Consider the following 22,860-nt stretch of genomic DNA (forward strand, 5'->3'; position numbering starts at 1 on the left):
TCCTGAGACGTCGGATGGTGGACCAGAATTTCCTCGAAGCCGTCCGGAAGTCTTTCTCCATGGCCTCACCGAACTCCTCCCATACCCGAGTTTTTGCTTCAGCGACCACCAATGGTGCATTCGGCTTGGCCACCCGGTACCCATCAGCTGCCTCGGGAGTCCCACAGGCCAAAAAGGCCCAATAGGACTCCTTCTTCAGCTTGACGGCATCCCTCACCGTTGGTGTCCACCAACGGGTTCGGGGATTGCCGCCACGACAGGCACCGACCACCTTACGGCCACAGCTCCGGTCGGCCGGCTCAGCAATGGAGGCTTGGAACACGGTCCGCTCGGACTCGATGTCCCCTGCCTCCCCCGGAACATGAGCAAAGTTCTGTCGGAGGTGGGAGTTGAAACTCCTTCTGACAGGGGACAAATTATCTCTGCAGAATTCACAGTTGACACAGTGAAAAATCAGTCCAGACTGGATTATGTAACATTTGACCAAAGACCGAATGACTCATGACAAAGCAGGCAGCAGCAACTACTCAGAAACCAAGATGCTAACTTGGGCAATGTATTCTTACTGTTACATATGGCACATACAGTATCTGGTTCTTGAGAATGATGACGTACTGTATTTCCCAATGATGACACTTAGGCTAATGATTCCTTGGGACATATTTTGGCAAGTTTTATTGTTCCCATCGTCACGGTGTTTACATTGGAATGTTTGACACGTTTGCTTTTGTGCACTAACACTACAGTTCATTTCAAGAGTGGAATTCAAAATCTCCCATTAATCAATAATGATGACACCACAGTTGCGAATCTTTCAGGCTGAAGTACAAATTGGGCATATGACAAATTTATGGACTCAACAAACATCAATAAAATGAGCACTATACATGATACACACACAAATATTTGGCAATGCTGACCAACTCCGTTTCATTAAAGCCATGACCAGCAAGGCCTTCAGGATGAATTAGCGGGCGGTTTAAGTTATATGTACTAAATCAATGCATCATACGCTATAGAATCAACTTTTGGGGGGGGGGGGGGGTGGAAGGACTTTTCATTTAGATTTGGCTAAATCGCAGAATTAGACTTTATTACAAAAACAAGTCCCCTTCCTTTGAGTACTATTTGATATTGTTCTATATTGTTACTTCATACAAAATGAGAAATGTGAATGTAACAATTAGCTGATTGTTGTCTCGTTCCTGGATTCAGTAGAAGGCATCTTAAGATAGGAAATAAATGCTTTAAATGGTGCAAAATGCTGAGGAAAATGCATTTTCAGTGATGGGATTTGGGACCGAGGCTTTTATTTAGGGAAAACTGAACGCATGGCCGAGCATAAAAAAAGTCCTCACTAACTGAATACTACTTAATGTAACATGTTTTGCAGTAAATTGTTACCTGATACGAAATGGAAAGTGTGAATGAAGCTGACTGTGGTGTGACTGCGGTACAGGCTATTTCCTGGATCAGACCAGGATCCGGGGAAAGCGCTTTATTCTGGAGAAAATGCTAGTTTGGCTTCATGTAAATAAGTCCTTTTCTATATTATTACTTCATAAAAATTGGAAAATGTGAAGGGTACCTGGTTTCTGGTGTGACTATGGTACAGACTCTTTCTTAGATCAATAAGCAGGTCAGCTACACGAACCAGGGTCTGGGAATGAGGCTTGGAATCTTAGACGACTTTAAACAAGTGCCCTTCATTTGATTACTACTTTATGTTCTAGATTGTTACTTAAAAAAAAAAAAAAGTGTGAATGTAACAATTAGCTGGATTCATTATAAAGTAGTTTAAGCTGAAAACTAAACTAATGCATTAATGGTGCAGAATGTTAGGAGAACATATCCTGAGTAGTTTTTAGGGGTAATGAAACCTTAAATAAGGTCAGCGACGCCACAGCGCTGTTACATAACAATCACCAATCTGACGGTACCAGTGACTTTTGACTCCAATCCGGTATAGTTGAATCGATCGCAACTGCACTGTTCCGTTTGCCTTAGAAGACGTTTCGCCTCTCATCCGAGCAGGCATCATCAGTTCATGCAACAAGGCTTAGTCAGGACGCACTAGCCAGCGTTTGTGTGGAAAACTCAACTATTAATGCTCCAACTTATTGGCATGCCCTCACCACGTATGGTGTCATTATTTTGGAATGCAAAAAAGGGCGAGAGCCATTAAGCCGCCTGGCCGAGAGGCTGTGGTTACTCTGGCTGGTCATTTGTGAAAAGTGCATCCAATTCCAGAAGGGACACGAGCAACGTGGATGAGAACGAAAAGAGTGACGGACACAACAATCAGACATGCAAACACCAAAGGCATGAAAAAGGTGACAAAAAAAAAAACATCACAAGGGGGGTTTGGGGGGGATCCCTCGGGCCCCCGCAGATAATCTTTTTGATTTGAACATAAATTAAGAAATCTGAAAGACTCTGAAGAGTACAATAAGGCAAAATCAAAACATTTTCTACATGTTGATGTACAAATTTAAGATTAAAATGAAATTTGCCTCATTTCTTTGCTTTTTTTGTTTTGGCCTCCAACTTGAGTCAGGACCATCTCCACCTGCACCTGATGCCTGCTTCAATCTGTGCCACACGAATAGCATCCACCTCTTTAAGCACTCTCATTCTGGAAAAGAATTGACTAAAATCATTGTCTGTTTCACTTCATTTTTCACTATTACTAACTTCAAAGGTTAATCCCAAATGCATTCTCCAGGAAAATATTAAGTAAAATTTTTTTTCTGCTTGTTCATTCTGTGTTGTGACATAATCCCTAACATTGCTCTGTCGCTTAATACATTTAACATTAACATCCGTAAACTAATTAGAAAAGATTGTAGGCGCGGGGGGTGCGGGGGATGCCTTTTCAAAAATTTGGATTTGGCTCAATGTTGGAATGAGGCTTTTAATTTTAAAATGTATGCGTGACCTAGCATAAACAACTCTTTACTAACCGATTACTAATTCATTTACTTAATGTTATACAGTGGTGCCTTGAGATATGAGTTTAATTTATTCTGTGAGCACACTCGTAACGCCACACACTCTTATCTCAAGTCACCTTTTCCCACTGAAACGAATACTGTAGAAATGCCATTAACCCGTGCCAGCCTCCACCCCAAAAATATGTTTGTTTCTCAATGAGGAAAAATAGCGCTTTATAATATTGTAATTTTTAAAAAGATACAGTAATAATTAAATAGAATGCAAAGAATTAAACAATTTGTGCATCATGATTTTATGCTGCAATCCAACTCATTGTGCTGTTCCTCCTGGTGTAGCCGCCTTGGACACCGGGAGGCAATGTAATACAGACACAAACAAAGAACAGACTTCTACTACTACTACTGTAAGTGAATCAGTAATATGCTGTAATATTGGTCATTTTTCATAGTGGAGGATAAAGAATATTATGGCTCTGAGTATTGTTATATCTGTCTAAATGTGTTGCTCCACCATTTGTGTTCAAATTGAATTTGCTTCTAAAACCGCGACTGTCGATGCTGACCATTACCACGCCAATGGTGTTCTGCATTGTTAGCATTAAACTAAGCTGACTCTCCAAAGGGAGAGCAATATTGTTTTAGAGGCACTATGTGTAATTCTTATTGTTTGATGCTTAGTTTGGCAGTGGCAATAAACAGAAGAATTGTTTTCTATCTGCCGAACTGCTGCTTGTTGAGAAGTGAGTTCAGTTGAGTTAACTGCCACCATACGCGCTAGTATCTCAAGTGCGCGCTCACAAGTCAAAGCACAAAATCGACCGGATGACGGCTCATATCTTGAAAATCTCGTATGTCGGGTCACTCGTCCCTCAAGACATCATTGTTTATTGTTACCTGACACGGAATGGAAAGTGTGGCGTTGGTGTTTAACAGATGACTGTGGTCCAGACTATTTGCCGGGGTTTCGTGCCCTCATAGGTCATCTTCGATCTTCACGTGGACCGCGTTGGACAGGCTGGCCTTCGGCTCAGTCTGCATGTTCCGGTTCTCGTTGACCAGCATGTTGAACTGCAAGTCGGCGTAGTGGGAGAAGTCCTGCGTGTACAGACCGAAGTTCTGGTCGGGGTTGGCGTCCGTGTTGGCGAAGGGCGCCTGGCCGGCGTCGGGCATGGCCGAGACGACGGCGGGGTCCGAGAACATGTCCATCACGCCGGGCAGCTCCAGCAGCTGGCTGATGAGGGCCATATCCTCACTGTCCATGTTTGCCTCCAGCGGCTCGGCATAGCACATCTCCCCCAAAGGGGCGGGCCCCGGCTGGGCCGAGCACGGCGACATCATGGCGTGACGGAAGCGGAAGGACTGTTCCGGTGATGTCGCACGCTCGGCTGCCAGTAAAGACGATAAACGATCGGTAGAGAGTGAGGAAAACTGGAGTCAAAATGGTCGCACAAACGCCGCGATGCTCACCTGTCACGTTGGCTTTCTCTTGGAAGTTCATGTCTGACTTCATCTTTCGTTTCCGCTTCACCTCATACGGATCTGACAGTTGAAAAGGTCACAGGTCAAAGGTCGGTACAAATGCATATATTGAAGTCAAAGCTATATGCAATGATGGTTTTTGATTGGTCAACAGAACTATTACTTCCATGTTACAATAATATAAGCATTGGATTAAGATAGGTCAACTCAGGTTTGCACTTGCTGCACAGCTGTGAGATCATGCTATAGTTGTTTTTTTTTTGTGTGTTCATCGTATTGTTTCTTTTGGGCTCGAATTGTTACTTCCCCATTAAAGCAGTACACCCACCCTCCCTTTGATTGGGTGTGTGCACGCGCATGTGAGTGCGTGCTTTTCAATGCGGTCACTAGTGTACTCAAAGCTACGTTTTCTGACGGCGAGCCGGTATGGAATTAGTTCCAAAGCCACCGCGACGAACATTGGGAACATTTTGGATTTAAGCAAGGTGAATGAGCTGGTATGTCGAATTTGTATGACGTTGCAACAAAGACAGCACAACTTCAAAAAATCAAAATGACAAAATCCATTTCAAACACAACCATCCCACCCAATTTCTTCCGCTGGAAAGAAAAAACACAGTGGGGCATTTCCCGTTTCCCATGAGCTTGCAATTATAGAACCCTTTGCCAAACAATGGAAATACAAACGTGACAGTGTATATGGCGCACGTATACTCACATTATATACAGTATAGCGTACTCGCTATTGTTAGAGATGCAGCCATTGAGCATGTTGACAAAGCAGCGTTTAAAAGCCTTTTTTTTTTTAAATGTTGCTTTTGAAAAGTAGGACAAATGTTGAATCAAAACAGGTTGCTTTGATCGACTTGTTGTGCCGTTATTAATGATGGTATTACTTTGCAGTAACTGCAAACTAACTTTGCAACTGGAAACTTGATTGGCAGTGTATTGCCTGGCATTAATGTGTGTAATCTGTTAATCTGTGCCAAATGTTTAATATTTGTTCAAGTGCAATACTGTCTTTTATCTGTATTTTTTATTTGTCTAAGATATTGTGTTTATTCTTCTACATTACAAGGCCAACGTTCAATATATTTTCTTCGTGTTAATTGTTCTTAAAAAGGATGTACTTGAATTATTATGCTCTAATATCACTAGAGTCTAGACACACACTAGGCACACTGTGCCATAAAAACATCGATACTATCATTCGTCATGATGGTTTTTGGAAAAATGTATTGTCCTAAAAATTTTAATTTAAAAAAACATCTATTTATTTGTTTAGAGAGAGAGAGCAATGAATAACACAAAAAATATTGTAAAAACAGTATAGAAAATAAGAGTAACAACTGTAATAAAAATCTGCAATCTAGCGGGACAGCGAAGCAAGGACCGCGATATAGCGTAGGACTCCTGTATCTGTATTCCGTGATGATAAATTGCAGGGACTCATTGTTCCAGGGCTGGGACTCATTGTTTCCAGACATGCATCCTTGGACTCACAGAGTTTCAAGTGTAAAATGATCCATGTACATGTTACAAAAGTTAAGATGTGTCCATTCATGTTTGCATTCTATGAAATACAAAGACAAACATGTCTTACTAAAATGTAATACATATTTGCTTTCTTCATAATACTTTTGTAGTGGGCCCTTTTCAAGGGGTAAATATATTATAGTGAATTATTTACATCAGCGTGTTGAGCTGTCCCTGTATGTGAGCAATTTATGTAGTCCCATCCAACTATTTTGAATTGTAAACCCAAACTGACCTGGATTATACGGCAGGTACGTAAAGGTGACCGGCTCGCTCTCCATCTGGTCGGAGAGCCGGCGCAGGGTGACACTGACGTCCACTTCTTCTGCGATGTCCTGGTCCTGGTACGGTGGGGTTTTGAACACGATGGCGATCTGCCGGTGGACGTCCGTCTGGGCGAACTCGCCGTTTGCCTTCCACGAGCCGTGCCGGAAGATGATCTCGATGTCATCTGCGCGCAGTTAAGCGAGTCTGGAGTTTGAAGCGGAGCCTATTTTTCAGCAAGCGGATGCTGTGGTCATACCTTTCTGCACTTTGTCACACAACATGTAGATCTCCGTCTTGCCAGTGCAGGCTCCTGTGTACTGGTTCAGCTGGCTGATTTTTAACTGGGATGTCGTGGTCGCCTCTGACAAGAGAAAAACAAATCAAACCAGCCATGAGCATCAGGAAAGAAAACTAGTCATGGTAATGAGCCATTCCTGCAAAGTGATTCATGGAAATATGGCCATGATAAGAACTTGCTGAGTTTATCTCTAATATCGCTCAAGCCAGTCTGACTTTTGACCATACCTTCTTCCCTCGGTTGTACAGTATTTTTAAATTCTTGTTTATGCACAGCATGAAACGTTGTTGTTCGTGTTGTCATTTTTCATGTTGTAGTTCATTGTCATTGTTCATGTTGTTGTTCAGAATCAGAATCACTTTATTGGGCAAATGTACAAGTAGACACAGGAATTTGACTTGGCAATCAGTGCTGAAAAAGGCCCGTCACGGTAATTACTATATCGACTTATCATTTAATAAGTAAAATGGACACGATAGTTTTTCCGGACTCGATAAATTGTCATTGTTGACGTGAGCCGGCGCTCGGATCACACAGTGAGTGAGTTTGACGGCTGTGTCATTAGCTGCTCGTGGGCTCATGGAACGCCGGCGAACCGGGACACTCTTGTCGATGTTGGCTCCGTCCGATACGCCACAGTCTTGCTCCATGTGCAACACCTAGATTCTGGCAACAGAGACACTTAAGGGAAAGTTAACGGCTTATTGTGTTCACGAGCTAACGAGCTACCTCACAAGCTAACGACTAGCCTGCGAGCTAACGAGTTAAGGAGCTATACAGCTCAAGCCATCACGGCAATGTTTAAAACATCAGAGCTTCGCTCCGGGTTTTTGGGTGTGTTAGTCCCCAATTAACACAAACCCATGAACATTAACTGTTTATGAAGCATTACCTCAGTGGCAAACATTATTCAGCCAATAGTTGACTAAAGAAAAGCGAACGTCAACGTATATTTGACTGAGAGGCGAAGGGCTAATCTTCAGCGGACCAACCACACCGTAGCTGGCTTTACATGGACACTTTTTCTTGTCATTCTGATTGAAAATCTCTGGTCAACTGTTTACATGTGAGGTGATCTATTCCGATCGGGTCTATATAGGATGTGCACTACGCGGAACAGCCGTGTGACATGCACACATCGTCGTGAACGTCACAGCATTTATCAAGATGGAGCTTTGTTGTCTATTCACCACAGCAGCTGGGATTTTTTTGATATGTGAATTTTTTAAAAACGCTTATAAGTAATTAAAAGCAAGATCTCCGCCACATACAAGCTCCATCAGGAGTCGCCATATTAACGCCGTGTGTAAATGATGACCTCATTTACGTCGAGACGAAGCACGTGTAAACAGCTTTTCCCGGCTCTATTCCAAATGATGGCATACACGGAGAAAAATGTACTTCTGATAGGTTTGGCAAATGGAATACTCCACCTTTCCAATTCAAATTCCATTCAGATTCAGCCTGCTTATGCCGATTGAAGTGTTTATATGGAGCATTTTCATTTGGTATGAGCTTCTAAACCGATTATAATTGGAATAGAAGGCTCCATACAAACCAGACTAGTCTTGCGCTAGCTCTTTATTCTTTATTGCAGACCCAGGGGGTATCCATATCACAGAGAAAGAAAAAAAATAATACTGGAAAAACAAGAAAGGAAAGGAAATTATAACAAAAACAATAATAATAATAACAACAATACTGATTTAATAGCAAAAAACTAAATATAAGAAGGGCGGGCCTTATTTTTCATGATTTCAGAGGCATTAAAAAACAATATCATTTATCGTGATAGTTTTTGGGACAATATATCATCTTAAAAAATTATCGTGACAGGCCTAACAACAATTAAAACAAAAACAGGACTAAATAGACAGGCGGACAAACAATGAATGCACATTAGGTGCTACAGAGTATGTATATACTTGTTGGCTTTAGGCGGGGTCCACGAGTAGCTCATGTCATTGTAACGTCATTATTCATGTTGCCATTGTTCATGTAGTTGTTTGTATTGCTGTTCAAGTTGTTCATGTTATCATTGTTCATGCTGTAAGTCATTTGGATAATACCCAAACATTGTACAACTAGTATTTAAAAAAAAAAGAGAAACAACTGTAATAACACAACTAAAAAATACGGCAATTACCGGGCCCGCAAAAACTGAACCGTAATATAGCGTGAGTTTACTGTATTCACATTGTTCTTTAAGATGCGGTTGAAGTTGTCATTGTTCATGTCGTTCATGTTGATGTTTTTATTTTCATTGTTCGTGATCATGATCATCAATGTCAAACAACATTGTTGGCAACCAATCACATCTAGAAGATTCTTGATTTTAAAGGCCCAAATGTAAAAGAATCAATCATGTTCCTATTTAGTACATACTTCTGCGATGAAAATTCCAAAGAATATGAAGAATACAAATTCTTAGGGTTAAAATAAATCATGACTGGTGAAAAAGGAATTTGATTTGACCATTAGCGCCAGCTACCTCAGCCATCTTGTGTTGGCTATCACTCAATATCTACTGTACAACATTGTTGCTCTTACTGTACGTTCGTTCATCCCTTAAAGTTTGAACAGGATCAGTGCCAGAGGTGAAATTGTGTGTGTGTGTGTGTGTGTGTGTGTGTGTGTGTGTGTGTGTGTGTGTGTGTGTGCTGCCTACTCTTGTCATAGATAGGGTTGGACACCACAGGACTGAGACTGTCCGTCGTGCCGTCGTCCCACTCGAGCTCACACTGGAAACACAGACGCACGGCGTTCATGTCCATGTCCTCGATGCCCTTCGAGTGACCAGCTAGAGACCAAATAAGTGGTTCGTCATTACACACCATGACTGTATACACATACAGAGAGGTGTGCGTCTGTGTATGTTTACGGGTATGTCTTACGTCTTATGTCTTACTTTGAAAGGGGTCAATATTCTGGCTCCTTCTCTTCTGCAGTGAAACGTCAAGTTCTTTCCTCCGAACACACTGGATGCCCAGGTTGGCAAAGCTGTCGTAATACAGTGACCAGTCAAACACAAGTTCAAGGATACATATTTAAAATAGGAAGAAGGATATAAGATAAAGGATGAACGCACAAAACAAGACTATGGCAACATGTCAGGAGATTAAAGACACACCTGTGGCGTCGGTTGCTGTGAGGGTTCAGCGTCACCACGCAGATACCCGATCCGTTCGGGCAGTCTTTTCCCACCAGGCAGTGGGGGTGCGGCCGGTGTGGGGGGTCTTTGGTCACAAGGGAAACGGTGACGGTGACCTTCTTCAAGCGCTCGATGGAACCGTGAATCTGAAACCAGTAAGACGTAAACATGGGGTGGACTCACTTCTCTGTGTTATATACAAAATACATATCGGAAAGAAAGAAATACTGTGCTGGATCCAGTGGGGCACTGGTCCAAGATCTATTGGGGTATTTCTAATCGTTCTGTTTATTTCTATTGTGCCGGTTTACGGGTATCATGAATACTTGGTAAGGAAGAATTGAGTCAAGGGAATAGTATGAGACATCTACATTGCGTGTCATCGTGTGTGACCAAAAGTTGAGTGGACTTTGTTGACTGTGGATTATTTCTATCGTTCCCTTTATTTCTACTGTGCAAGATGATGGGTATCATGAATGACTGGTAGATGCACGATCACATTAATTTTAGGACACATATATTAAGCTAGCGCATTTGCCCATGTGTAACCGAGCGTGCTTCCCATTTTAACTTAATTGTTGGGTTATTTCTATTGTGCAAGGTGCCAGTTATCATAAATAACTGGCAACAAACGCCATCTACTTTGCGCGTTATCATGTGTGACTGAGCGAGCCGTCGACTGAGTGTGGATTATTTGTAGTTGTTCTGTTTATTTCTACTGTGCGGGATGGCTGTTATGAATAAGCGGCAATGTATGGATCATTTGGCACATTACAGTGATTGCATTGCTTTTGATTTCTATGACGCTGTTATCATGATAACTTGAAAGAGGAGCAATCACAATCATTTTAGGACACATACACAGAGCAAGCACATGCTCATAGGTGACCGAGTGTGCCGTGGATTTTTGTTTTGTCATTCTGCTTATTTCTCCTATGCAAGAAGCCAGTTACAATCACGGTCGGACACATCTACATTGAGTGTCGTATGACCGAGCATACAGTTTTTTGAGTGTGGATTATTTCTCATCATTCTGTTTATTGCTACTGTGCAAGATGGCTTTTATCTAACTGGCGATCACTTTAGCTTTAGGACACTGAGCTTGCTCATGTGCCCAGTTGTGACAGAGTGTGCCATGGACTTTTGGGTATTATTTGTCTTCATTGTATTGTCATTCCTGTTGAGCGGAAACTTTGTATGTCCAAACATGGTCAATTTAATATATATATATATTTTTTTTAACAAATAGATACTACTATTTGTCTGTCTCCTCATCGTGTGTTATTTTTAAGCATTATTAAAGGTTTTTTTCTGGTCGTTGTCGGCCATTTTGATCAATCGTGACAGTTAGTGATTGAACAAATTTTGGGGTGGTGTTGTGTTGACGTTGGTGCGTAATGGTATATGATAGCAATATGAGGTATACTTGAGCGATGCGCCGTTCGGTAACTCAAGCAAGATGGCATTTTTTTTTTTTTTTCCCTGATAGGCAGTGATTTTGGAGATACAAGGATTGTATTATCCAAAGTGGTGACTATCATGAAAAACTGGCAAGGAACTCTTGCATTACAGTAATTGTACGACACGTCGGCATGTGCGTCACCAATCGCACTGCGTCATAGCCCAGCTCTTCTAAGAAAACCAAACTTTAGTAAGATCACTCACACCAGCCAAAAGGTGTCAGACTTCAGGTGTTGTAATGGAAAAATTGTAAATAAGAAAAATAAATAAAAGACAACCATGTCATGTTTTTGTAAACAGACAATTATGAATGGAAACCTAAGATGCGTCCTTCGAAACGTGATGAACACAACCTCTGATGTGATAAGCGTCTTGAGTAGGCGAAGAAATAAAACAGTCTTGGATGCTCTGCAAAACAAGATAGCAAGGTGCTTCGTGAATGCCTTGCTTGTTAGAGTTTGGAGTACTTTGTGCTCTTTTGGTATTTTGGGGGCAGTGGATGCTTTCATTCTTCATTACTCACAAACTGAAATTTCCACAACCATGTCAAGTGGGCCCACGGGCAGCATGGATTGCCCAGTGTGAGTATGTCCTTGTTGATGGGGACTTTTTAAAATGTATTTTTTATTTATTTATTTTTTTTAACTGGCCCCCGTACCTCCAGCTCCCTTTTTGTCATACGTGTTGACACATGGTCTAGTCAAAGGAGTAAATCCAAAAGTGGTTTAAATTACCAGGGGTGTCTATCACATGCTCCCTACCTCAACAGCAGGCTGAGTCTTGTTGCTTTCGCTCCCTGACTCGCCCAGGATGCTGCCGGCCGAGCGGCCCTCGCACTCATAGCGAAACCTCATGCCTCGCTCTTTGGGCTGCTCCACCACCGCCAGCTTGGGCTTCTCCAGATTACGGTCCAGCATCTCTACCCCGGACCGGCCCTTAGAGGAGAAGGAGGTGGTACTGGGGGGCTTGGCGGCCAGCGGGCACGGGGGGCCTCGACCACAGCGGGAGGAGCCGGCTTGAGGATGGATGAGCGGGTGTTGAGCCATTTCCCGGGGGGAGCAGAGCTGCTGCAGAGGCGGGTTGAAGGTGCAGCTTGACTAAGGAAAAAAAAGAAAAGAAAAAAATGATTAGACTATATAACATGTAATACTGGTCTTTGGAAACTACATTCAGACTAATACACACACTGTGATATGAATACCTCTCTGACAGTGTTGATTATTAACTTTTTTTAATTCAAGTTTTGATACAGCTCTTGAATTGGATCTCATGAGACCGCAACATTTCAAATAAATGCAATTTAAAATGGGCCCTTTCGTCATGGCGGTTATGATCCCCTTGAAAGACCGCACATCACCAATATGAAGTTCTTTTAATATATTTGGTTTCTATTTTTCTCTACTTTTTCATATTTTGACCTGAGGATTGGTGGCAAATCTGATCATAGTAAGCAGATATATGTTAGAATGTGACAATGATGGCTTTATATACTCCACGGTCATAACATTAGAAACGCATGCACGGTGTAATTACATTTTTTTAATGTTTTAAAAACAAAATAATGTCTACAGTATATGTAGAATTAAACAAGAACTGTAGGAAAAAAATGTCTGCACGGATAAAAATATGGTGATAGTATTTGGTACCCTAGTGGTGAAGATGTTTGCCTCACATTTTTGAGGTTCTAGATTCAAATCTTGGCTCCGGCCTTCCTGATTTGAGTTTGTGTGTTCTTTCATTGCTTGCGTAGTTTTTCTCTGGCTACTCCAGCTTCCACCCACTTTCCAAAAACACAGAAGACTTGAAATTGTCCTTAGTTGTGTGGATGGTGGTTTGTCTATATATGCCCCATGATTGGCTGGCAACAAATCCAGGGTGCACTCCGCCTCTGACCCATAGTCAGATGAAATGGGGTCCAGCTCACCCATGAACCTAATGAGGACAAGCGCTAAAAAATATAAATAAATAAATAAATAAATTTTTTTTTTTTTTTTTTTTTTTAAATGATAGGAAGAAGAGTTGTGTGGTTGTACTGTTGGTTTGCAGTGGACAGCATCACACTGAGACAAGTATTTTTTATATTTTGATTAACTTCTGTGGCTGCCTGAGATAGTCAAAATAGTAGAAAGAGCTCCCACAACAATGCAGCACTGTTCTACCCAGCTACAAACACAGTAATAGACATTAAAATTAAAACTTTCATCTCAGACTTCTTTTGTGCATTATCTCTATAAGTGCCTGTATTGAATCTAAAATCTAAATAACTAGTGTTATCTTTGATGAGCATCAAATACCAATGTTCAAATCGACTTACACGCTGAATCCCAGGCAAGCGTCCTTATCCGCAGACGATGTCAAACGCAAGTAAAAACAAAGTCAGCCACCGATCAGTACGCTTAATATGACATCATGCAGTAGGCATCCAAATGATCAAACCTGCAGGGAACAAAGACAAGCAGCAGACAGTCTGGAACCAGCAAGGAGTGGAGGAAGAAGGAAACCCTAGCTCTCAATGTGCCATCATCATGCCTGAGGTCAACGTGCTCCTGTGGTTGTGCCGGGCCGCTTCGCTCACACAAACAACGGTCGACAAAAAGGGCTGAGCAGCGAAAGCCAGCCGAGAGGAAATAGGAAGTCGGCTCACAGTGATGACCAATGCAAGAGCTCTCGGCCAAGAATGCGACCTTTCACCCCTCGCAGTGGGCGTGGCGTGTAGAGGAGGGCAAAACGAAAGTAGGAGTCATGTTGCAGCTCGGCTTGGTAACTCCTGCCATGGAGTCGAGTTACTGTGACAAGTGTTAAAATTGTCAAGTGTTAAACACTTGTGACAAGTGTTAAAAGTCTCATTTGGTGTGACGCCAATACAGCCTGTTCCCTAAACCACATGGCTTACGGTAAAACCTGGCCGAATGCTCTGTAGTGTAGTGGCATCCACAAGAAGTCACATGATTTCTCCCAAAAGGACAACAAGCCCCCCCCCCCACAAAAAAAAAAACACTTTTGAGAAACTAAATGCTGATAAATGCATTTGCATGTCCCTGGTTGGCCTTGCTGCGGTTACCGATGTGTCGTTATTGTAATAGAGCTGGTAGATTAATAAGATCAGCTCAAAGGCTCAAAGTCACATACAGTGGGAATTCTAAAAAAGAACACAGTCCCATCAGGGATGCCACTCAACTTAAAACTTGTTCGGATTTTAAAACCATTTTTGCCATTACAAGTAATTAATATAATTATATTCTGTTCCCAGGTCACACTGTGGCCATCAGACATTTAAGCAACATTTTTTCACTTCTTAACTATAAGAGATGCTGTGATCAGATCACATCACATAATTTTACTCTGATCTTTATTCGGTAAAAAAGATCAGATGTTTTTTTATTTTATCAATTTGTAAAAGGCATTGTCAAATGGAACAGCAATAGCTTAGTATTTATATTACACACTATAACGTTAAGGATTTGTGTGGTGGCATGCAAAGGAGGAGAGGCAGAAAACAAATCATGTCCACACGAGTGCTGGGAATCTACAAAAATGCTTGTCATTTATACAAGCTGTAACTTTTTAAGACTGGTTATAGAGCACCTATTTGTTCATACAGGAACCCAAAAAAGGAGACCACACATGACCTGACAAAAGAAAAGAGGAGCAATATCAAATACGTCCATTTATTAGCAGGCGCTCTCATCAAGCGGCACCCTCAACAGATGGCATCGCTTCAAGGGGACCCACAGTAGGCAAACTACGTTACCCAAAAAACTGTTACAACATCGGTATTCATTGTTTGAAGTGGAGTTAAGCGTTTTAGTTTTACTTCTACAATGTTGCACTGTGTAAAAGTGATGCATTGACTATTTAACATCTTGAATTTGTTACTGGACTTTGTGGAATTTCTGATTTTATTTTATTTTATTTTAGTTTGTTCATTTAAGACGGGATATGTAAATGTAACTAACTTGCATACTTATTTTGTGCTGCTATAAGGAGTTTATATGATTACCTGGTTTGAATGACTGCTGCACTAGACTTGTAGCCATATAAAAATGGATCATGGACTCAGTATAGGCAGACACCCAAAATCTAGTGATTGGACTTGGGTGCAAAAACATGTGATCTGCACATCCCTACTAACTATCATATTTAGTGTCAGAAAAACAAATTATCGCTGTTAAAATCCATCCACTTTCTGTACCGCTTATCCTCAGTAGGGTCGCGGGCGTGCTAGAGCCTATCCCAGCTATCTTCGGGCGAGAGGCTGGTTAGACCCTGAACTGGTCGCCAGCCAATCCAGCGGCACATATAAACAAACAACCATTTGCACTCACATTCACACCTACGGGCAATTTAGAGTCTTCAATCAACCTACCATGCATGTTTTGGGGATGTGGGAGGAAACCGGAGTACCCGGAGAAAACCCACGAAGGCTCGGGGAGAACATGCAAACTCCGCACAGGCGGGGCCGGGATTTAAACCCCAGTCCTCAGAACTGTGAGGCAGATGTGCTAACCGCCTGCTGTTAAAATGAAGACCTAAAATCAGCTTGGCAATGAATGGGAATTGAACCCACACTGTCTGCATGAAAGACAGCAGCATGTATCACCACACTACCAATGTGTTATCAATGATGACCACATTTCACTTTTCAACATTTGAACTAATTCACTGCAAGCCTTCCCAGTTAACATGGATATTTGACTTCTAAAGCCGTCAATGGCAGTTAATGTGTTCAACTTTACAACTGTTTAAAAAGAAATTTGAAAAAAATAAAAATCATTTGATGATTTGTATGGTGACACTCAAGTCTTGACACCTGTTGGTGAAGCTAATAATTTTTTTGAAGCGTCACAGAAAAAGCCCAAGGTTAGAGCAGGAATAAGTCAGACGATGCTCGCCAAACTGGTGTGTTTTTTTTGGAGGGGAGGGATAAAAATTCTAATGATACAATTTAAAGGGGTTCTGTTGTATTCATGTAGTCTGTGTGTCTATCTTTCGTCAAATCATTTGCTTTCCTTTATGTTTATTAATGTCACTTTCACTTCGTACACATGGGAAAATGATAACATGATATGAAATCACTGTCAAACCCATGAAGTGACAAAAAATCAAAAGCATTGAATGTGATGTGACATGTAGACTCTCAGCTTTAACCAAAACAGTCAAACCAAAGCCATTCCAGACATTCATCACAGGATTATTCTCTGGACTTGGATGAAAAGGCCTTTTCTTCACTCAAATCCCTCAGCGGCACCAGTGCATGAATGTGTCATCTCGTGTGCCATGTCACCCATTCTGAAAGTGTATTTGATTCATTTTCCAACAATATTCATCATTCATTATGGAGATGCAAGCCAAAAATATCCCACTTTGATCACATGATATAATGGGCTGTATTACTATGCCTGTTTCTCCATTCAAGGTACATTCACATAATGAATTAGGACGCTGTAATGCAGGTATCGTCAAATAAAATTCTGAGAGGTCCGGTTGCAAAGCATCTCTCTAGGGCAAAGGTCAATGTTTCGATTCATGTGGCCGACCCATCCATCCATCCATTTTCCGTACCGCTTAGTCTCACAAGGGTCGCGATGTGCTGCAGCCTATCCCAGCAGACTTTGGGCGAACTGGTCACCAGCCAATTGCAGGACACATGTAAACAAACAGCCATACACACTCACATCCACACCTAGGTTTTCAATTAACCTACCATGCATATATTTGGACTGTGGGAGAAAACCAGAGGATGCAGAGAAATCCTACTCAGACATGTGGAGAACATGCAAACTCCACACAGGATGGCCGGAATCCGGACTTGAACCCACCACTACTTACAGTGGGGCAAAAAAGTATTTAGTCATCCACCAATTGTGCAAGTTCTCCCACTTAAAAAGATGAGCGAGGCCTGTAATTTCCATCATAGGTATACCTCACCTATGAGAGACAAAATGAGAAAAAAAAAAAATCCAGAAAATCACAGTCTGATTTTTAAAGAGTTTATTAGTAAATTATGGTGGGAAAGTATTTGGTCAATAACAAAAGTTCATCTCAATACTTTGTTATATACCCTTCATTGGGAATGACCGAGGTCAAACGTTTTCTGTATGTCTTAAGAAGGTTTTCACACACTGTTGCTGGTATTTTGGCCCATTCCTCCACGCAGATCTCTTCTAGAGCAGTGATGTTTTGGGGCTGTCACTGGGCAACACAGACTTTCAACTCCCTCCAAAGATTTTCTATGGGGTTGCGATTTTGAGACTGGCTAGGCCACACCAGGACCTTGAAATGCTTCTTACGAAGCCACTCCTTCGTTGCCCGGGCGCTGTGTTTGGGATCATTGTCATGCTGTAAGACCCAGCCACGTTTCATCTTCAATGCCCTAGCTGATGGAAGGAGGTTTTCACTCAAAATCTCACAATACATGGCCCCATTCATTCTTTCCTTTACACGGATCCGTCCTCCTGGTCCCTTTGCAGAAAAACAGCCCCAGAGCATGATGTTTCCACCCCCATGCTTCACAGTAGGTATGGTGTTCTTTGGATGCAACTCAGCATTCTCTCTCCTCCAAACACAACAAGTTGAGTTTTTTATCAAAAAGATCTATTTTGGTTTCATCTGACCATATGACATTCTCCAAATCCTCTTCTGGGTCATCCAAATGCTCTCTAGCAAAACTTCAGACGGGCCTGGACATATACTGGCTTAAGCAGGGGGACACGTCTGGCACTGCAGGATTTGAGTCCCTGGCGGCGCAGTGTGTTACTGATGGTAGCCTTTGTTACTTTGGTCCCAGGGTGGAACCCGTGTGGTTCTGGGATTTTTGCTCACCGTTCTGGTGATAATTTTGACCCCGTGGGATGAGATCTTGCATGGAGCCCCAGATTGAGGGAGATTATCAGTGGTCTTGTATGTCTTCCATTTTCTAATAATTGCTCACACAGTTGATTTCTTCACACCAAGCTGCTTACCTATTGCAGATTCAGTCTTCCCAGCCTGGTGCAGGGCTACAATGTTGTTTCTGGCTTCCTTTGACAGCTCTTTGGTCTTGGCCATAGTGGAGTTTAGAGTGTGACTGTTTGAGCTTGTGGACAGATTTCTTTTATACTGATAACGAGTTCAAACAGGTACCATTAATACAGGTAATGAGTGCGGTACAGAGAAGCCTCTTAAAGAAGAAGTTACAGGTCTATGAGAGCCAGAAATCTTGCTTGTTTGTAGGTGACCAAATACTTATTTTCCACTATAATTTGCTAATAAATTCTTTAAAAATCAGACAGTGATTTTGTGGATTTTTTTTCTCATTTTGTCTCTCATAGGTGAGGTATATCTATGATGAAAATTACAGGCCTCTCTCATCTTTTTAAGTGGGAGAACTTGCACAATTGTTGGCTACTTTTTTTTGCCCCACTGTAACTGTGAGACAGATATCTGTCCCATCCAGCCATCCACAAACTGTGGCTCAGTCGGTCGAGCGGGTTGTCCAGTGACCGAAGGGTCACTGGTTCAAATCCCGTCTATGACATGTCGAAGTGTCCTTGGGCAAGACACTGAACACTAATTTGCTCCCAGTGGGCCTGGCAGCGCCTTGCATGGCAGCAGTCACCCATCGGTGTATTAATGTGTGTGACTGGGTGAATGTGAGGCTTTGTAAAGCGCTTTGGGCACTGTGATGGTGTAGATGAAGCGCAGTCCATTTACAACATTTGTGGTTTTGCAAATACAATGTTTTGTTTTCCATGAAAACATTAATATAGCCAACTATAAATCAATATTTGGATCCTACTAAAGATCAATACAGCATTAACAAGAATAAAAGTATTCGCCAAATACTTGGGCTCCAACAACCTTCCCCTTGTGAGACACCCACTGTGCAACCAATCCCAACTATAATACTAAAAACCCTCTTACCTGACACGCGGTGCCTCTCGCCACCAGCACAGGCTGAGATGGTGATGAGCAGGAGGAGGTGGAGGAGCAAAGCTGGTGCATCCTGTGATTCTGGCCCCGGAGCTCAGCAGGCGGAGGCGGTGGCCTGGGGAGGGACACGCCTGTGTGGTCCTCTGTAATGATCTCCTGGATGAGGTCTGTGACGTAGGAGAGTAATTTGTTAGCGCCTGGCAGGAATTGTGCCATAGAAATGGATGTCCTCAGTAAGTACCACAGTTCACACATTTTAAGCCAGAACATCAGTGATTTCATTGTAATAGAACTTCAATAACCTGCTGCAGAAGAGGTCTACCTGTCCAGTCAAACCTATATTACGGTAAAACCCCAAATAAAAGATAAAACAATTGAAAATTAATAAAACATGACAATATATTATAAAAAAAACTTAAAATGTGGAGAATCTTCAAATAAATATTTAATTTCGACTAAAATTATTCTTTTAAATTAAATTCTCAATTATGTATTTAAATAAAAGAAAAATCAGTAAAATCAAAACAAAAATTTTATTTTGACAAGTGACAATTCAAATTGAAGTGCATGGTAGCTTGATTGAAAACTCTAAATTGCCCGTAGGTGTGAATGTGAGTGTGAATGGTTGTTTGTTTATATGTGCCCTGCAGTTGGCTGGCGACCAGTTCAGGATGTACCCCACCTCAAGCACAGAGTCCGCTAGGCTCTTAACTGGTCGCCATCCAATCGCAGGGCACATACAAACAAACAACCATTCGCACTCACAGTCACACCTATGGGCAATTTAGAGTCTTCAACCAACCTCCCATGCATGTTTTTGGGATGTGGGAGGAAACCGGAGTAACCGGAGAAAACCCACGCAGGCACGGGGAGAACATCCAAACGCCACATAGGCGGGGCCGGGATTTGAACCCCGGTCCTCAGAACTGTGAGGCAGATGTGCTAACCAGTCGTTCCCCGTGCCGCCGGAATTCTGAACTTTTTGTCTCATATTCATCTTTTGATCTGAAACCCCAATATCTTCAGTATACAAAAAAACCAAAGGAATTGAGCTTGCCGTTTCAATACTTTTGGAGGGGACTGTATACTTATTGTTTTGTATGATAACTATTACTGACGACATGGGAAACAATTACGTCTGCATTTACTGTATCTCTCTTCTTAAAGTGACTAACGAACGCATGTCGCAACAGATTACACATGGGGAGGGAGAGAGCCACGATATTATTGAAGGGACAAACGTCAGGTGCGCACAACAATGTACTTTGCTTAAACTCATGCACTCAAATATAAATACTAATGCATATATTAAAATATGAGTGTAAAATAGATTGATTAAAAACAAATGTAGTCTTGTGTAAGGAATGTGCTAATGACGAAGTAGAACTGAGCAATGATTTTTAACTTCATGTCTAGCTGGGTTATTCCTCAATACTACAGTGTATTTAAATACAGCTAGACATACAAATGACACTGTATACTTTTGTGCGCTACAAAGCTTAGTTTTTTTGTGAGGGAAAAATAAAAATGTGTGCTGGTTTTCACATGTTGCGTGCATGTTATCCTAGATTTTTTTTTAACAGCGCAATATATATCGCAGGGTTAAAGAAAATCCCAATGTCATTCTTTCCAATATTGTCCAGTTTTACTTACAATAATATCAAATATACTTTTGAGGAATAAATCCTTTGTCGAGTTTTTGATTAACCCTTAGGCCTACTGCACTACTGTATTTTCACGTTGGTCACGGTAGTGGTGCAGTAATACCTCGACTTAAGAGTGAGTTACAAGATTTTCAAGATATGAGCTATGGCTTAGCGCTAGCTATGGTGCCAGCTAACTTCACAAGCACCAGCTTGCAATTCTTCAAAAAAGAGGCCAAGCGCTTGTGTCGAGCTGTTTATTGCCACTCTAACACCACTCATCAACAAAGAGAATTACACGTTATGTATTTAACAACACCACATTAACTCTGTCTTCCGAAAGTGTGCGAGCTTAAGGGTAAAACACAATACAAAATGCATTAGACGGGCGAACGAAAGTAGCATCAATGTTGCAGTAATTATAACGCTTTAAACAACTTATATTGAACACAAGTGGTAACAACACATGCAGACAGGTCATACAACAATACTAACAGGCATATATTCTTTATCCTCTGCAAAAAAGAACAAAAAAAACAGCTAATATTACTGCAGCTTATTTGCGTGTCTTCTGTGTGTCATCATTAAATTTATGTCGAGTCACTAGACTCTAACACTGTCAGTATGTATGCGTTAAACTGCCTCCCGGTGGCCAAGGCCCACACACCAAAATGAGCAGCACAATGCCATCGAATCATAAGGATGCACAAAATGCTTACATCTTTACATTATAAATGTAATCATGTTATTACGCTGTTTGAACTCAGTACAATTCTATAGAGTCATATTTTCTTATTAAAAATGTTTGAACAATTGTTGGTCATTTCGGGGAGCGCTGGAATGGATTAATGGCACAAAAATAATAATAATAATAAACTCGTACGTCAACTCGTAAGTTAAGGCACCACTGTATTGTGTGAGCTTAGTGTTTTTTCAAAGTGGCACTTAGTGTAAAAAGGTTTGGAACAAGTCATCCTCAGCATCAGGTCGCGTGAGGTGACATGCAGGCGACCCTTACTTCCCACTCAAGCCTCCAAACAAACAAGGACAGACACAGATGCGGTCCTGTACTCACCGAAGTCAGACAGTTCTCTCTCTGCGGGACAAACAGAAAGTAAAGCATCGACGATGAAGCGGGTGTGCGACGGTTGACATTGGGTGTGTCGCATGATGTCATCTCTCACCTATCAACACACACCTTGACACACACGCACACACACACACACACACACAAAAGAAAACACTTACCGGGAGTACGGCGAAAAACGTCCATGTCTCGAAGCGGGACAGCACATCCAAACAGCCACTAGAGGTGGTTTTAATCCATTTATTTATAAAAAAAAATATATATATTTTTTTTTTTTAAACTTTAGCCTTCCGCCGCGCGAGTCAAAAAGTGTTCAGGTGTCCACGAACGCCTCCAAAGCCATGTGAGGGGTGCCACAGCGATGACGGTGTGACGAAAAGTGGCCCGAGTCGAGTGAGGCGGTTTGCCGCACTTTCGGCGTTGCCGCAGCCGCTGATTGGCTGCTCGCGCCGCTGGAAATCCCCAAACGTCACAACTATTCGACGGTCTCGGCCAAAATACAGTACAGTCACCGAAGCGAAGGCGGTGAGCCATAAACGAACGAGGACTACAGCGAAAACGTCTTCAAGTCAACAATAACATATGGAGAGGAAAAAAATAATAATTAAAAGGGGAATTAACCTTTTAACGTTTTTCTTCACTTTACACAACTGTCAACGCATTTTAGGCGACGACATCTTGTCATGACTCCAGTTCGTCGAGGCGGGAATTTTAATCAGTTATTTTAAAAAAGGGACCATCGATTGTGTGCTTTCAATAATAAATAAATAAACGAGGGATAGACATTCATACAATTTGATTCGTCCAACTCTACAGTCAGTGGTACGCTTTCTATACATTTTGCTGTTTGGCGAAACTGTTAGATACTGCGACACTTGGAAAAACATGTCAGACATATTGCTGAATAAAGCCTACACAATTAAATACAAACTGGATTTCAATATACATTTTATTTTAAAATCACTATATTTACAGTAAAAGGGGTTACAAAACAGTGCTAATGAGTTTTTGCTGGAGTAGCTACATGCTGTATTAGCTGCTATTCTAACTGCTCAAGAACAAACAGCCATGAT

At 41.7% G+C, this 22,860-nt stretch overlaps 1 protein-coding gene across 5 annotated transcripts in view; it reads right to left on the reverse strand.

The window, feature by feature from the left end:
- Positions 1-657: 657 nt before the first annotated feature.
- Positions 658-22,860, reverse strand: part of relb (v-rel avian reticuloendotheliosis viral oncogene homolog B) — a 22,365-nt gene continuing 162 nt past the window's right edge. Inside the window, exons 1-11 of one of the 5 annotated variants that reach the window (XM_061682391.1) lie at positions 21,949-22,142; positions 21,776-21,796; positions 19,049-19,224; positions 11,908-12,243; positions 9,665-9,831; positions 9,443-9,534; positions 9,203-9,334; positions 6,493-6,597; positions 6,205-6,420; positions 4,422-4,493; positions 658-4,339 (exon numbers count right to left, since the gene is read on the reverse strand). In XM_061682391.1, the coding sequence (XP_061538375.1) occupies positions 3,927-4,339; positions 4,422-4,493; positions 6,205-6,420; positions 6,493-6,597; positions 9,203-9,334; positions 9,443-9,534; positions 9,665-9,831; positions 11,908-12,243; positions 19,049-19,224; positions 21,776-21,796; positions 21,949-21,973 (1,755 nt within the window). In that variant the 5' untranslated portion in view covers positions 21,974-22,142 and the 3' untranslated portion in view covers positions 658-3,926. Of the gene's footprint in view, positions 4,340-4,421; positions 4,494-6,204; positions 6,421-6,492; positions 6,598-9,202; positions 9,335-9,442; positions 9,535-9,664; positions 9,832-11,907; positions 12,244-13,460; positions 13,484-13,582; positions 13,732-19,048; positions 19,225-21,775; positions 21,899-21,948; positions 22,143-22,860 lie in introns of those variants that run through there. The other 4 variants (XM_061682390.1, XM_061682392.1, XM_061682394.1 and 1 more) reach the window with 4 other exon arrangements.

Source organism: Phycodurus eques, chromosome 7 (genome assembly GCF_024500275.1).
Source record: "Phycodurus eques isolate BA_2022a chromosome 7, UOR_Pequ_1.1, whole genome shotgun sequence".
NCBI lineage: Eukaryota > Metazoa > Chordata > Actinopteri > Syngnathiformes > Syngnathidae > Phycodurus > Phycodurus eques.